The sequence below is a fragment of the Verruconis gallopava genome, assembly GCF_000836295.1.
Source record: "Verruconis gallopava strain CBS 43764 unplaced genomic scaffold supercont1.41, whole genome shotgun sequence".
NCBI lineage: Eukaryota > Fungi > Ascomycota > Dothideomycetes > Venturiales > Sympoventuriaceae > Verruconis > Verruconis gallopava.
Window position 1 is genome coordinate 194,091 of NW_015622177.1, and position 13,044 is coordinate 207,134.

Genomic DNA, 13,044 nt, shown 5'->3' on the forward strand with positions numbered 1-13,044 from the left:
TCCTCGCCAAGCACCCTCAAGCTCGTCTCCATCACTCGCACAAATAGCTCCTCCGCCTCCTTCCATCGGCCTTGATTGCTGTACGTCGACGCCAGCCATGACATACAGGAAAGTCTTTCTTCAGCGTCCTCCCCTACCCCGGCTTTACTTCCTATCTCTAAGAGCTCCTGAAATGATTTTTCAGCTTCAACGTACCGTCCATCACTATGTAGGCTCGTCGCATACTTCCATAATACGCTAAGCCTTCTATTATGATATTGATTAATACCGCCTTCTTGTAATATAGATGCTGCATGTGGTAACAATCTTCTCCATTGTGTCCTCTTTTCATAATAATTCCTTGGAAATACTTCATCCAATCTCTCAATCGCCACCTGATTATATCGTGCAAGTATGCCTTCTTCCCGCAACCAGCTTCGAGTCGCTAAATGAACCAATCGATGGAGGTCATACGCCATCTTCTCACCGCGCTGGACAATAAATGAGTACGCCTTAAGTGTTCCGAGAGCTTCCAGCTCCTTCTTGCGCGATGGCCCCTCTGGAAGGACTGAGTGTGGAATATCCTTCCAGTGCATGCAAGCCATAAATGATAGATATTCTGCTGCTAGTAGATCACGACTGCGAACCCGCTCAAATGAGATCTGCCATGTTACCGCCACTGGGTTCTTGGTAGACTGGTATCTCCACTCATCCTCAAATTCTTCACTAAGGAGTTCAATCACATCTCCCTCTTGCTCCTTCAGAAGCAAAAGATAGTCCTTTAATGTAGTAGTATTCTCATTAATATATGCTGCCGCCTGCACAATTGCCAGTGGGAGGTAAGTGAGCTCTCGAACCAGGATCTTAGCATCTTGGTAATCACTAGGATATGATGAATTAAGGAGCAGATTCAGAAGCAACCGCGCTGCTCCCTCCTCGTCCAGCTCCGGCACCTCAACTATATCCCGGCCTGCCAACTTAACAGCCACCCTTTTGTCGCGAGTAGTAAATAATACGCATCCCTGCTTGCTCTTCGGAAGTTATTCCTTCAAGCCCTTTGAGCCTGACTTGAGTCCTGGCTTAAGTCCTGACTCCGATCCCGGCGGCTGGATCCACATGCCCATATCATCTGCATTGTCAAAAATGCATAACCACGGCCAGATATTTTCCTGACTTAGATAAATTTGCACTAGCTCCTTAACATCTGCCTTCTCCTCATCCCAGCCTGGTATGCGGAGCTTCTGCGCGATATTTCGATATGCCTGGTGGAGACTGTCCAAATCCGTTGCTGGAATCCAGAATATCGCACAATTTTGGTATTTTTGTTTTGTCCGATAGGCTAGCTCCAAGGCAATCTGCGTCTTGCCTATCCCACCAAGCCCGACAATGGCCGTCTTGGTTGTTTGCTCACCTATAAAGAGCTTGCTATCAAGGTCCGTGAGGAGCGACTCGCGACCAATGAATTGTGGATTGCGTTCAAAGGGTATAATAAAGCGGGTGTCAACTGCAACCTGTATGTCAGTAAAGTCTAGATACCACGACTTTCGCCTACTAATGACACACCTGTAGTAGGAATATTATCAAGCTCTTTTTGCAGTCGCCGAAGCGCGTTGTGCTTGCCTTCGCCATAGATAAGTGGCATAAAGATATTAAAGATCCCAAGTAAGCAGTATGCGCTATCCTCGTCCTCCGTTGTCTGGCGGCCTGATGCCCACTCCATCCGGACCTTAATACTAAAGGTGTCCAAAGGTTTTCCATGTAATGCCTCTATAGGTATTCTTGTAATCTTGTGGATAAGCTGGCCAAGAGACTCTTTATCGCCTAGGCGGTGATGCTGGTATGAGTAGAACTCAACTTGAGTAGGAGCAAGAAGCTCCTGGAGCGTCCAGCCTCGCGTGAACCATTTACTCTTGCAAAGTCTTCCTCCCAAACACCCTGGCTTACATCATTGGCAGAAGAAGACACGTCAGAAAGGTATACATAGCACTTTTCTGAGCTTTGATAGTAGCGAAACATCGAGTTGATTGCTTTTGTGAGCTCAGCACTGTTCGTCTTGTCGATGCAGCAACTGTCAACCCAGAAGTGCCGCAGCCCGTCACGAGCGGCCTGCTCGCCGCAGAACATGATCTTGCGATAGCCCGCCTTATTCCGAGCTTGTCCGCTGGTCAGATCAGTAAATGTGACCTCATCCTCGTCGGGTCCCCAAGTGTGTGAGAGTATGGCGTAGGGGGGAAGCATGTCCTTCTTGAAGACGGCCCAGTCAAGGCTGCCGTCGCTGTTAAGCGATAACAGCCGCATTATGGTTTAGCGGTGTTTGGCCAGTAGTCAAAACAACTAGGTGTGCAAATTTGCATAGAGCTCGTTCAATGTAGAGTAGCGTTACGTTTTCTTGTAGAGTTAACATTACTAAACAGGTGGCAACGGTAGGATTGTCATTGCCACGCATTGAACCGTGTAGGGTACGGAAGCTCCGAAGCGGGGTCAAGTACGTTCTGTGCATGCGTTATTGGTGCACTGTTGACTAGCCTGAACTAGGCAGCGCTTGTGAAGGCTAATATGTAGCGTTTAAAGAAACGAAAGGAAGCAATAACTGCTGTGAACATGATCTACTTATGATAAAGATATATTCCCGTAGTTGTGTTGTATCTTATGTTGTATCTTCCTGATTTATCTGTACAAAAAATGGACTTTTATGCGGTTATCACGTGATCTAAATATATGATTTTGCAATAGAGGTACCTTATAACAGGTTTGAATATAGAAAAGACAGTTTCAAAGCTACAAGATGATTACTACCGTGTATACCAAAAGCAAATTTCTAAACATGTCATGTCTAACTTGACACTCCTGTTACCAGGCGTGATAAACTGTCCAGAAACGGGAGCAGTGCAGTATAAGTTACTCCGTACTCGATCGCGCATTCCTCTTGGCTGTAATCCCATCTTTTAAGGTCGATTTCGCTCCTGGACCCATGCCACCTGAGAGTGCGCTTTGATCGAGTCCTGCACCTTTCTCTTTATACATATACATATATTTACTTGCTTTCGCTGCTGCACCAGCATTCCGCGTCGCAAGCTGCGTTCGTCCTTGTCGGAAAGATAAAATCGGTCATGACTGATTGAAACCCCTTCTTCCAGGATGTTCTTCCAGGATGACGTGCCGAAATGCAGATAGGATGTTGCAGCACCACGAGCCGCGCTTCGATCGTACGTCGAGCACCAAGCTAAAGCGAAGCTCTTCAAAAGACCATGCTTTGATACTTACTTGACTTCGACCAAGCTGAGGAGACTTGGCATTTTCATCAACGAGCTGGCCCGTGGCATGTAGAGAGCATCGAGGCTTTGCCGTGCTATAGGCGCGCGCAAAAAGGAACACACTGGTCCTCGTGGCGCGGTATTCTCGCAACATGTCTTTGCGTGCCGGAGTCCAAACTTAGCACGTGCTGCAGTGTTATGAGTTAGTTGTATGCGGAGGCTGTAAACGAGATGGAGAGCGAGGTTCAGGTGACCATGGCTCGGAGACACGCTCTTCTTGACCGCCATGGTGCGGAAGATATTGGAAGAAGATCACGACAGCAGTTCCGGCATCATTGGGTCAGCATAATATATTTTGTTGGCTCTTCACGGCCTGGTCGAAGGCGTGTCAATCTTGAATGATCTATCTTTCCAGGCTTCTTAAGACCCTGAAATAGAGGCAAAGTGGAAAGAACGCTCAACGGGAGAAAACAAGGAAGAGTCGACATTTGTATGTACAAGCTGTTAGCTGCACAAGATATACAATCTCTTCACAGTCCTGCCCACCACACCCTATTCCATCGCGGTCGTACGTGTCATCCAACATTGTCAAAACGTAGCCCTCGTCGCGAGGCTTCAAAAACGAAGTCTTTTTCTTTCCCAACTAGTGAGACAATTCACAAAGGACATGAGATACGTGCAAGGTTTCGGCCTCGATAGGCCAGTTTCTAGAATTTGTTTTTCAGTGTAGATCACCCGGTAGAAGTCCTTGTACCAGACACTCTAGAGCGCGCATGCTCTGTACTCCAACGCCTTTTCCCGGCAAAGAAGAATGAAAAAGAAGAATAGAGAGAGAGGGAGGGAGGGAGGGAGGGAGGGAGAAAGGGAGACAGGGAGACAGGGAGACAGAGAGAAAGGGAGAGATGCAGCCATGCTCTCTGTCCTCTGTGCTTTCCCACGCATTCAACGTCATTCCGACGGTCATAGACTCATCCTGTCCAGGCTCAGCCTGTCGATGCTCCGCGGCCGCCTCACCATGCTCAGCTTGTAGACTCGCTCCTCGCCTGTGGCGGTTCGGCCACCGATATACCACTTCTCTGCTCCCATCGATGTTTCTCGAAAACCTTCCGACGAGCTGTCGGAGCCTCTCCTTCCCCTGCTTTGGAGCGGAGTAAGAGCTCCTGTGCTTGGCGAGCCCGGGGACCTCGAGTAGGGAGAGGTGGAATGCTGCCGCGACGTCTGGAAGTGGCCGGCTTGTATGGCCACAGAAGTTGCGCCTGTTGCGGGCCCGGCCTTTGTTGTGATCGGCCGAGCTTGCGTGGTTGCGTGCGCGGTCGTCGTGCTCGTCGTCGAGGCCGAGCTGTTGGCCTGCTGCGAGTATGACGTCTGCGCCGTGGGTACCGCGCCCCCGGTCGGCGACGTCACCCCGGCTTTCTGGATTGTCGCATTATGCGCTCTGAAGGCAGATAGGAAGCTGCCAAAGAAAGGGCGGTTTGTCGTGGGCATGTTGGCCATGTATGGGGCGATTCGATGCTCTCTTGAATGCGGACTGTATGGTCTGGAGAAATCCGCGACGGGTCGCCCAGAGCGGGATTTATGGCACCATCGATTTCGAATCACGAGCCGTGAGCGCAAAGTGTCGCGGCGCAGCGAATTTGACGGTGCGAAAGGTGAGTCCGTGGTAACCCGAGGACGGTGGAATGAGGATTCGATTCGGCTATAAGGGCGTACGGTAACCTGTGGAGCGCAGGCGAGAATGAAGGTCAGCGGCGGGCGTGTGACGGACGTCGGTGGACGGAATTCAAAATGCGGCGCCGTTGATTGGGGCCTGGGCGACGCTGGGGAAGACGTTCCGACTGTCGGCGAGACGGAATCGGGTCACACTTTCTCCCACCCTGCTTGCTACGTGTGGCCGGCGCTCGCTCTTATTATAAGTAGCTATCCTTTTCAATCGCTTGGGTCGCTCGTGTCACGCCAGAGATCCATTGATAAGGAATCTGAGTTATGGCATTCTACATGACTTCTGCCGCAACGCCGTACATTACGTGCAGCATGGAACTTATGTGTGCCCAAGTTAACGCCACCCCTGCGATGTGCATCTTCCGATCTGCGAGTGGGCAGCGTTCGCGACCCCTCCCTCCTCTGTCATATCTGCTGCTCCTCTTCAATGGGCCATTGTCGGCAGATCATGCCAGAATTTCGTCTTGGAGGGACGCTTCACTTCCTCATTTGCAAGCTTGCTAGCCCAGTCCCTCGCCCTGGGTGATAAGGTTCAGTCAGCCGTCGAATCGCACCGCATGGGCTGAAGCAAACGTTTCCTTGCTCTGCTTGCAGCTGAGACGCTGCACGAGATCGGGCTTGATAACCCATAGATCTTGTCCCGTGCTAAGGGTGTTGGAACAGCGTGCAAATCCAGCGAGCCCATCTTCCTGCGTTATTATCATGGTTCAACTCTCGCCTGCCCACTCGTCTTCTGTCAAGATAACCGTCAAGACCTCTGGCATGTTGTGACGCCACAATGCCACTTCTCGTCTGTTGCCGCAGACAAGCGCCATTTTCAGCCGTGGCCGTGTTTTCAGACTCGTTATCCCGATGCTCAAATCAAGTCATTCGTGATCTATTCAACGTCGAGGAGACATGGATTATTCTTTTCTTTTTCAAAGCACTCGTATTGAATATCGAAGGGCGCTAACTAGAACTCGTCGAGCACCCACATCTCGAGCGAGAACACTGCATAAGAAGCATGGAAACGTGGGATTGAAAGTAATAGAACGGGCTGTGGGAGCTTCCAACACGTTTCCTTGCTTTTCTAATGCCCCCGCTGTTCAGATTATGGTCATCACCGGACGAGGCCTTTGTCAGCAATACCCTCCAGCTTAACTTATCATATCCGCCATGAGCCGGAGTCCCCTACGAACCTGTAGCTGTTCATATTCTCCTTGATGAACATACACCGAATATCACCCTCGGAAGCTGATCCACCAATCTCCATGGCTCTTTTGATGCACAGGCTTCCGCATCACAAGAGCTAGGACCTACTTGCTTGCCTTCAATTCAGCCTGCAAAGCTCTAATCTCACGGTTGTGTAGCTCCAAGCTGCAATGTAGCCCTGTGATTTTGAAAAGCAGAGCCTTTGAGCTGTTACCACGCCCATGTACTGATTTCCTCGCCGCTAGGTAATCAAACTTGGCTTTGAGGACGTGAAGCTCTGCGGTTCCAAGGAGCTGGATCTCTTCCGGGCCGATGACGGCTCTCTTGCCGTTACCATTCTTGGTTTTCGTCAGATCCGCTGAATGATGCGTTGGGGATAATGAGCCTGAATGCCCATTTTGCTGTGCGTCTTCCTCGTTTCGACTATCGGGCTGCACGCAAGGAGAGGGAGATCTCGCCAAGGAAGAACTCTGACTTCGTGAAGAGGTCACGCCCTTTGCTACCGCTTGAATGCCGTTAGATGCGGACACACTCACGGATCTTGATCTTGAGAGCTTATCGTCCCTTGTTCCCGCGCTTGAGGATGGTTGTGCTTGAAGAATTGGCGCACGCCTTGAATTCCGAGAAAGTGGAGACGCAGTCCTCTCATGCTCGCTACTTTGACACTGCGTGAGTGGAGATGCAGGCATAGCCACTTTTTCATGTTGCGGCATTTTTGTAAGTCTTGCTGCCTTCAACATCGCTCTGTTGGTTCGGTTCTTAGTCGCTTGAGCGTCAAGTCGAAAGGAGTCACGTCCGACTGGACATTCTGCAGATTTGGTTTTCCTCTCCTTGCTGCTTTCAGGCACTTGCGGCTCCAGTTTTGAAGTTGGCACCGCTGGCTTTGCGCAGTACGTTGCTCGTTGCCCGGCTTTTTCTAAGTCCGGCGCTCTGCGCGTTGGCTTAGGTACTGCTTTGGATTTCGTCATGGACTCTACCAGCGCTGGTTTGTGACCTGAAAATTCCGCTCCCCATTCGGCATGGCTATCACCTTCGGCGTGGTCTTTGTTCACCGGTGGAGCAGTACGAGACCGTGACGGAGTATTTCTCGGCTGGGTCTTGAGGCCCTGCATGGACTTGAATTGCTCCCGCTTAACAGTGACGGGCTCCTCTGTTAGATCGATGATTTGGGGTTGTTCCCTTTTCAATTGTTGCGTTCCGCTTGCTGCACCTTGTTCGTCGTCAAGGTCCACGGTCAGGTCGATCAGCGGAAATCTAGCTCTTTCATTCCCAAATTCTGCTTCCCTTTTCACTCTTTTCTTGGCTGAACCATTTCCTTGTTTCAAAGCGATATCTTCAGTCAAGTCGACGACTCTAGCTCCTCTCTTCTTAGCTCGTGGTTCTTTTGGAATGTGCTTAGCAGGTATCGACTCGGCTCTTGACTTTGTATTGAGTACATAAGCCTTCTTGTTCCTGTAGAAGGCATTCGCAGCTGCTCGCATTGCTAGAAATTCGGCTGTCTGCTCGCGTCTTGAGATGTATTGTGCTCTCACGCCGCAGTCAATTGATGCTGTATCTGATAAGTATTTGTAACCGAAGCTGTCCACGGAGATCTCAGCTCACAGCGACACAAATAGTCGATTCTCAGCCTCTTGGTCTTCTCTGCAGCCACGAAGAGCCCGCTCCCATCGTGCAGTCTTTTCTCTTTACATGGGACCAACCTGTGATTTATTAATACCATTCTCAGAATAATGCCAGCGATTGAGAACCCACTTTGCTCGATACACTACATCGGCAGCACCAGTCACGCAGTAGTTTCTATTGAAAGCACCAGGAATATGAGGCACAAATGGAGGGTCCTGATCTTCCCTACGAAAATCAAGGTATCCACGTTCAAACTCGATGTCGATGTGGCCAATCTTTTCCACAAGCTCAGCTGGCATCTTGACTTTGTCGAACACTGCTTGTTTCGCTTAGTCAACAACCGGGTCCCATTCATATGGCAATCGAACGGTACTGACCATTTGGCTGAGCTTCTGGGACAGTCTCGATCTGGATTCGACATTGTTCCAACTTTCCATCCCACGCCAGACTTGCAGTCAGGAACACATCGATTCTATGCACTGCCGGCTTCTTTTCGTCATTTTCGATGTTGACCACGTCAGGCAGCCTCCAAATGCACTCTTGAACGGCAATGCCTCCGTCGATCGTAGCTCTAAACCGGCACGCTTTCACTTTCTCCCCGTACTTTGGATCGTTCGTCCGTGCCATTATGTTGAAGCTTGGTCCAAAAACGACGGTGATTCCGTAGAAGTGGTCACCTGCGTCGGCAGCGACATAGCGGTATTCTGTATCTCCGGGATACCTCCTGTTGTTGCTGAACTCAGCAAGATGGTGGACGGGCTCGGTCAGATTGGCGATGAAGATCTCGACATTGTCTGTGAGCCGCATGACTGGCTACTTTCTTTATTTCTTTCTTTTTTGTTTCAATCTTGTACATCTATACGCAAACGCGATGATATGCGCAAAGGGACAGCAGCGAGACTGTAGGGGGAGACAAAGCGGTCTAAATAAACGAAGTCAGTAGAGTGGCAAGGATGGAAACGAAGATGAGAAGTTCGAGATATGAATTGAGCTGGCTGCCGAGATGCTGATAGGAAAGCTATTGTCCACAAGTCAGCCATCTTCAGTTCTGCCTCACTTCTCCCTGACTATGTAAAAAAAAGCCTGCCGTCACATTTCGAATACTTGCCGTGTGGTTGTATGAGGCCCATGCAAATGTTGGCTCGCTGGAATAACCAGACGCCATCATCAGGAACGGGAAAATAAGCGCGTCACTTGTGAATTGTAAGCAAACTACTTGAAAGTGCCAGCAATCAGGTCTTCAAGACCTTTTCTTTATTATGCGTGCAAGCCATGAAGTCATAGAGCTGCCTTTTCTAGTCGCTTAAGAAGGGCATGGCTCTGCTTGATGCTTCTTCACTTGCAAACTTAGCCTCGCAAGAATGAAAGCGCAGTCCAATCCCTTTGGCCCCTCGGTCCGCCTCCGCTGCATGCTCATCGTCACCTGTCTTCCTGATTCTGCATGCGCAGGTGTGAGAACCGCTACCAAAGTAGGCGGTTTGGCAAAAGTCCTCTTGCTAAGCCGCTCAAAAAGACGAACGAGACTTCTCGGCGAGGTGGAAATTTCGAGACGACCGTCTTGTGCTTCGTTTCACTCTCGTAGTCGAAAATGTGGAGCTTTCTTTGTGTCAACACCAATTTCAGTTTTTGGTTCTAAACTCATCGCCCTAGAACAAAAAAAAAACCCTTTCTGTAGACACGTTACCGATGTCTATGTCGGCCTTTCGAGGTGGAACCCTGGCAAGTATCTTGTGTCTCTCGTAGACTATCTTGCTAGTTTGAAAAGAAAGACTTCTTGCATTCTAAAGCCTCGCAATGGCAGGCGATAGAATAGGGAGGGTGGGTGTTACTATGAAGAGACTGTGTATCTTACACAGTTGACAGCTTGCATGTAGAAATATGAAATACTTTTTGTTTTATCACGTTGGATATCCCTTGTGTTGAACCTTTATCTTCTACATTCGGCATCTTGGGAAGGCGGGAAAGGTGATTATTCGAGCTTGACATTGTCACTGCTAGAAATCTTTCCCAAAAACGACTAGCATCACTACCGTAAGCTACTTCAAGAGAGATGGGTCTCTTAGAGCACCGAGACATGAGACTATTCAGAGCTTCTTGTAGAAAGAGGATCGACAATTAAGATGAATGGGTGAATGCAACCTAGAATAGACTGGCTTCAAGTAAGGGAATGATATTGACACGCAAGCTAGATTGACCCGACAGCGCAAGTACAGTCCAAGGAGAAGGAACGTATGTTCTCCGTCGTCACGGAACTACCTGAATACAAGAGAACAACGTTGTACTGTGAAGTAGCAGGTTGTGAAAAGTGTCCAATTCAGCCGTATGTGTACCAGCTAAGGGTGCTACATGCAAAACAGGGCGATGCACAAAGGGGAGAAGAAGAGAAGGCAGGACTGCTGAGAAGAAAGGTCCAACATCTCCCTTGCGCTTTCCCTGATTAGTCTCGGGGTCATGTACTGTAAGGCAACCCATTGGTGCCTGGGCCTGTTAAGGCAACAGGGCGGTGCCGAACAGGTGTCATGCACCGATGGGGTGATGGCGGGATCCCGTGACAGCGAGCTGATCTGACGGCGCTGAATTCGACTTCGGATTAGCGCTGTTTGGAGGCCCAGGATTGGTTCTAACCCCGCTTCGCACGGTTCAATGCTTGGCAGTCACAACCCTACCGTTGCCGCCTGTTTAGTAGTGTTAAGCTCTACGAGAAAACTCAACGCTACTCTACTTTGAACACGCTCTATGCAGGTTTGCACACCTAGTTGTTTTGACTACTGGCCGAACACCGCAAACTATAATGCGGCTGTTGTCGCTCAACAGCAACGGCGGCCTTGACTGGGCCGTCTTCAAGAAGGACAGGCTTCCCCCCTACGCCATACTCTCACACACTTGGGGACCCGACGAGGATGAGGTCACATTTACTGATCTGACCAGCGGACAAGCTCGGAATAAGGCGGGCTATCGCAAGATCATGTTCTGCGGCGAGCAGGCCGCTCGTGACGGGCTGCGGCACTTCTGGGTTGACAGTTGCTGCATCGACAAGACGAACAGTGCTGAGCTCACAAAAGCAATCAACTTGATGTTTCGCTATTATCAAAGCTCAGAAAAGTGCTATGTATACCTTTCTGATGTGTCTTCTTCTGCCAATGATGTAAGCCAGAGTGTTTGGGAGGAAGACTTTTGCAAGAGTAAATGGTTCACGCGAGGTTGGACGCTCCAGGAGCTTCTTGCTCCTACTCAAGTTGAGTTCTACTCATACCAGCATCACCGCCTAGGCGATAAAGAGTCTCTTGGCCAGCTTATCCACAAGATTACAAGAATACCTATAGAAGCATTACATGGAAAACCTTTGGACACCTTTAGTATTAAGGACCGGATGGAGTGGGCATCAGGCCGCCAGACAACAGAGGACGAGGATAGCGCATACTGCTTACTTGGGATCTTTAATATCTTTATGCCACTTATCTATGGCGAAGGCAAGCACAACGCGCTTCGGCGACTGCAAAAAGAGCTTGATAATATTCCTACTACAGGTATGTCATTAGTAGGCGAAAGTCGTGGTATCTAAACTTTACTGACATACAGGTTGCAGTTGACACCCGCTTTATTATACCCTTTGAACGCAATCCACAATTCATAGGTCGCGAGTCGCTCCTCGCGGACCTTGATAGCAAGCTCTTTATAGGTGAGCAAACAACCAAGACAGCCATTGTCGGGCTTGGTGGGATAGGCAAGACGCAGATTGCCTTGGAGCTAGCCTATCGGACAAAACAAAAATACCAAAATTGTGCGATATTCTGGATTCCAGCAACGGATTTGGACAGTCTCCACCAGGCATATCGAAATATCGCGCAGAAGCTCCGCATACCAGGCTGGGATGAGGAGAAGGCAGATGTTAAGGAGCTAGTGCAAATTTATCTAAGTCAGGAAAATATCTGGCCGTGGTTATGCATTTTTGACAATGCAGATGATATGGGCATGTGGATCCAGCCGCCGGGATCGGAGTCAGGACTTAAGCCAGGACTCAAGTCAGGCTCAAAGGGCTTGAAGGAATACCTTCCGAAGAGCAAGCAGGGATGCGTATTATTTACTACTCGCGACAAAAGGGTGGCTGTTAAGTTGGCAGGCCGGGATATAGTTGAGGTTCCGGAGCTGGACGAGGAGGGAGCAGCGCGGTTGCTTCAGAATCTGCTCCTTAATTCGTCATATCCTAGTGATTACCAAGATGCTAAGATCCTGGTTCAAGAGCTCACTTACCTCCCACTGGCAATTGTGCAGGCGACAGCATATATTAATGAGAATACTACTACATTAAAGGACTATCTTTTGCTTCTAAAGGAGCAAGAGGAAAATATGATTGAACTCCTTAGTGAAGAATTTGAGGATGAGTGGAGATACCAGTCTACCAAGAACCCAGTGGCGGTAACATGGCAGATCTCATTTGAGCGGGTTCGCAGTCATGATCCACTAGCAGCAGAATATCTATCATTTATGGCTTGCATGCACTGGAAGGATATTCCACACTCAGTCCTTCCAGAGGGGCCATCGCGCAAGAAGGAGCTGGAAGCTCTCGGAACACTTAAGGCGTACTCATTTATTGTCCAGCGCGGTGAGAAGATGACATATAACCTCCATCGATTGGTCCATTTAGCGACTCGAAGCTGGTTACGGGAAAAAGGCATACTTGCACAATATAATCAGAAGGTGCTTAAGAGATTGGATGAAGAATTCCCAAAGAATAGTCATGAAAACAGGACACAATGGAGAATATTGTTACCACACGCAGCATATATATTACAAGAAGGCGTTATTGATCAATATGACAATAGAAGACTTAGCGTAATATGGAAGTATGCGAAGAGCCTGTATAGCATTGGACAGTATATTGAAGCTGAAAAATCATTTCAGGAGCTCTTGGAGATAAGAAATAAAGCGGATATAGGGGAGAGTGCTGAAGAAAGACTTTCCTGCATGGGATGGCTGGCGTTGACGTACAGAAAACAAGACCGATGGAAGGAGGCGGAAGAGCTAGAGGTGCGAGTGATGGAGACGAGCTTGAGGGTGCTTGGCGAGGAGCATCCAGACACGCTGACCAGCATGGCCAATCTGGCGTCAACGTTTTGGAATCAAGGCCGATGGAAGGAGGCAGAGGTACTAGAGGTGCGAGTGATGGAGACGAGAAAGAGGGTGTTTGGCGAGGAGCATCCTTCCACGCTGACCAGCATGGCCAATTTGGCGTCGACGCACAAGAATCAAGGCCGATGGAAGGAGGCGGAGGAGCTAG

The 13,044-nt window shown here is 49.3% G+C and overlaps 4 protein-coding genes across 6 annotated transcripts; 1 reads left to right on the top strand and 3 right to left on the bottom strand.

Annotated features, from left to right (window-relative positions):
• Window positions 1–157: 157 nt before the first annotated feature.
• PV09_08488 (uncharacterized protein) lies at window positions 158–2,277 on the bottom strand (the record flags this gene model as incomplete). Its single annotated transcript, XM_016362400.1, has 5 exons — window positions 158–167; window positions 226–969; window positions 1,048–1,490; window positions 1,532–1,888; window positions 1,924–2,277. The coding sequence occupies 5 exons, from the start codon at window positions 2,275–2,277 to the stop codon at window positions 158–160; spliced, it is 1,908 nt and encodes a 635-aa protein (XP_016209848.1).
• Window positions 2,278–3,526: 1,249 nt separating this feature from the next.
• Window positions 3,527–5,102, bottom strand: PV09_08489 (uncharacterized protein). Its single transcript, XM_016362401.1, has one exon. It carries the CDS (start codon window positions 4,725–4,727, stop codon window positions 4,194–4,196), a length of 534 nt encoding a protein of 177 aa, XP_016209849.1. The 5' UTR covers window positions 4,728–5,102; the 3' UTR covers window positions 3,527–4,193.
• A 783-nt stretch (window positions 5,103–5,885) lies between these two features.
• PV09_08490 lies at window positions 5,886–9,144 on the bottom strand. 3 transcript variants are annotated; one of them, XM_016362403.1, is made up of 6 exons: window positions 9,014–9,144; window positions 8,875–8,959; window positions 8,144–8,688; window positions 7,896–8,082; window positions 7,746–7,843; window positions 5,886–7,692 (listed from the first exon to the last, which is right to left on the bottom strand). In XM_016362403.1, exons 3-6 carry the CDS (start codon window positions 8,571–8,573, stop codon window positions 6,248–6,250), a joined length of 2,160 nt encoding a protein of 719 aa, XP_016209851.1. In that variant the 5' UTR covers window positions 8,574–8,688; window positions 8,875–8,959; window positions 9,014–9,144; the 3' UTR covers window positions 5,886–6,247. The 3 variants fall into 3 exon arrangements, with proteins under 3 accessions (XP_016209851.1, XP_016209850.1, XP_016209852.1); XM_016362402.1 differs by having other exon boundaries at window positions 8,144–8,784; XM_016362404.1 differs by lacking the exons at window positions 8,875–8,959; window positions 9,014–9,144 and having other exon boundaries at window positions 8,144–8,868.
• A 1,343-nt stretch (window positions 9,145–10,487) lies between these two features.
• On the top strand, window positions 10,488–13,044 carry PV09_08491 (uncharacterized protein; the record flags this gene model as incomplete). Its single annotated transcript, XM_016362405.1, has 2 exons — window positions 10,488–11,293; window positions 11,353–13,044. Coding segments are annotated over exons 1-2 (2,428 nt in total), but the record flags the coding sequence as incomplete, so codon positions are not given.

Coding starts and splice junctions, on each gene's coding strand:
- PV09_08490 (XM_016362403.1), bottom strand. CDS start 8,573: ATGCGGCTCACAGACAATGTCGAGATCTTCATCGCCAATCTGACCGAG. Junction 8,083..8,143: donor CCCAGAAGCTCAGCCAAATG/GTCAGTACCGTT, acceptor CGAAACAAGCAG/TGTTCGACAAAGTCAAGATG. Junction 7,693..7,745: donor AATCGACTATTTGTGTCGCT/GTGAGCTGAGAT, acceptor TATCAGATACAG/CATCAATTGACTGCGGCGTG.
- PV09_08489 (XM_016362401.1), bottom strand. CDS start 4,727: ATGGCCAACATGCCCACGACAAACCGCCCTTTCTTTGGCAGCTTCCTA.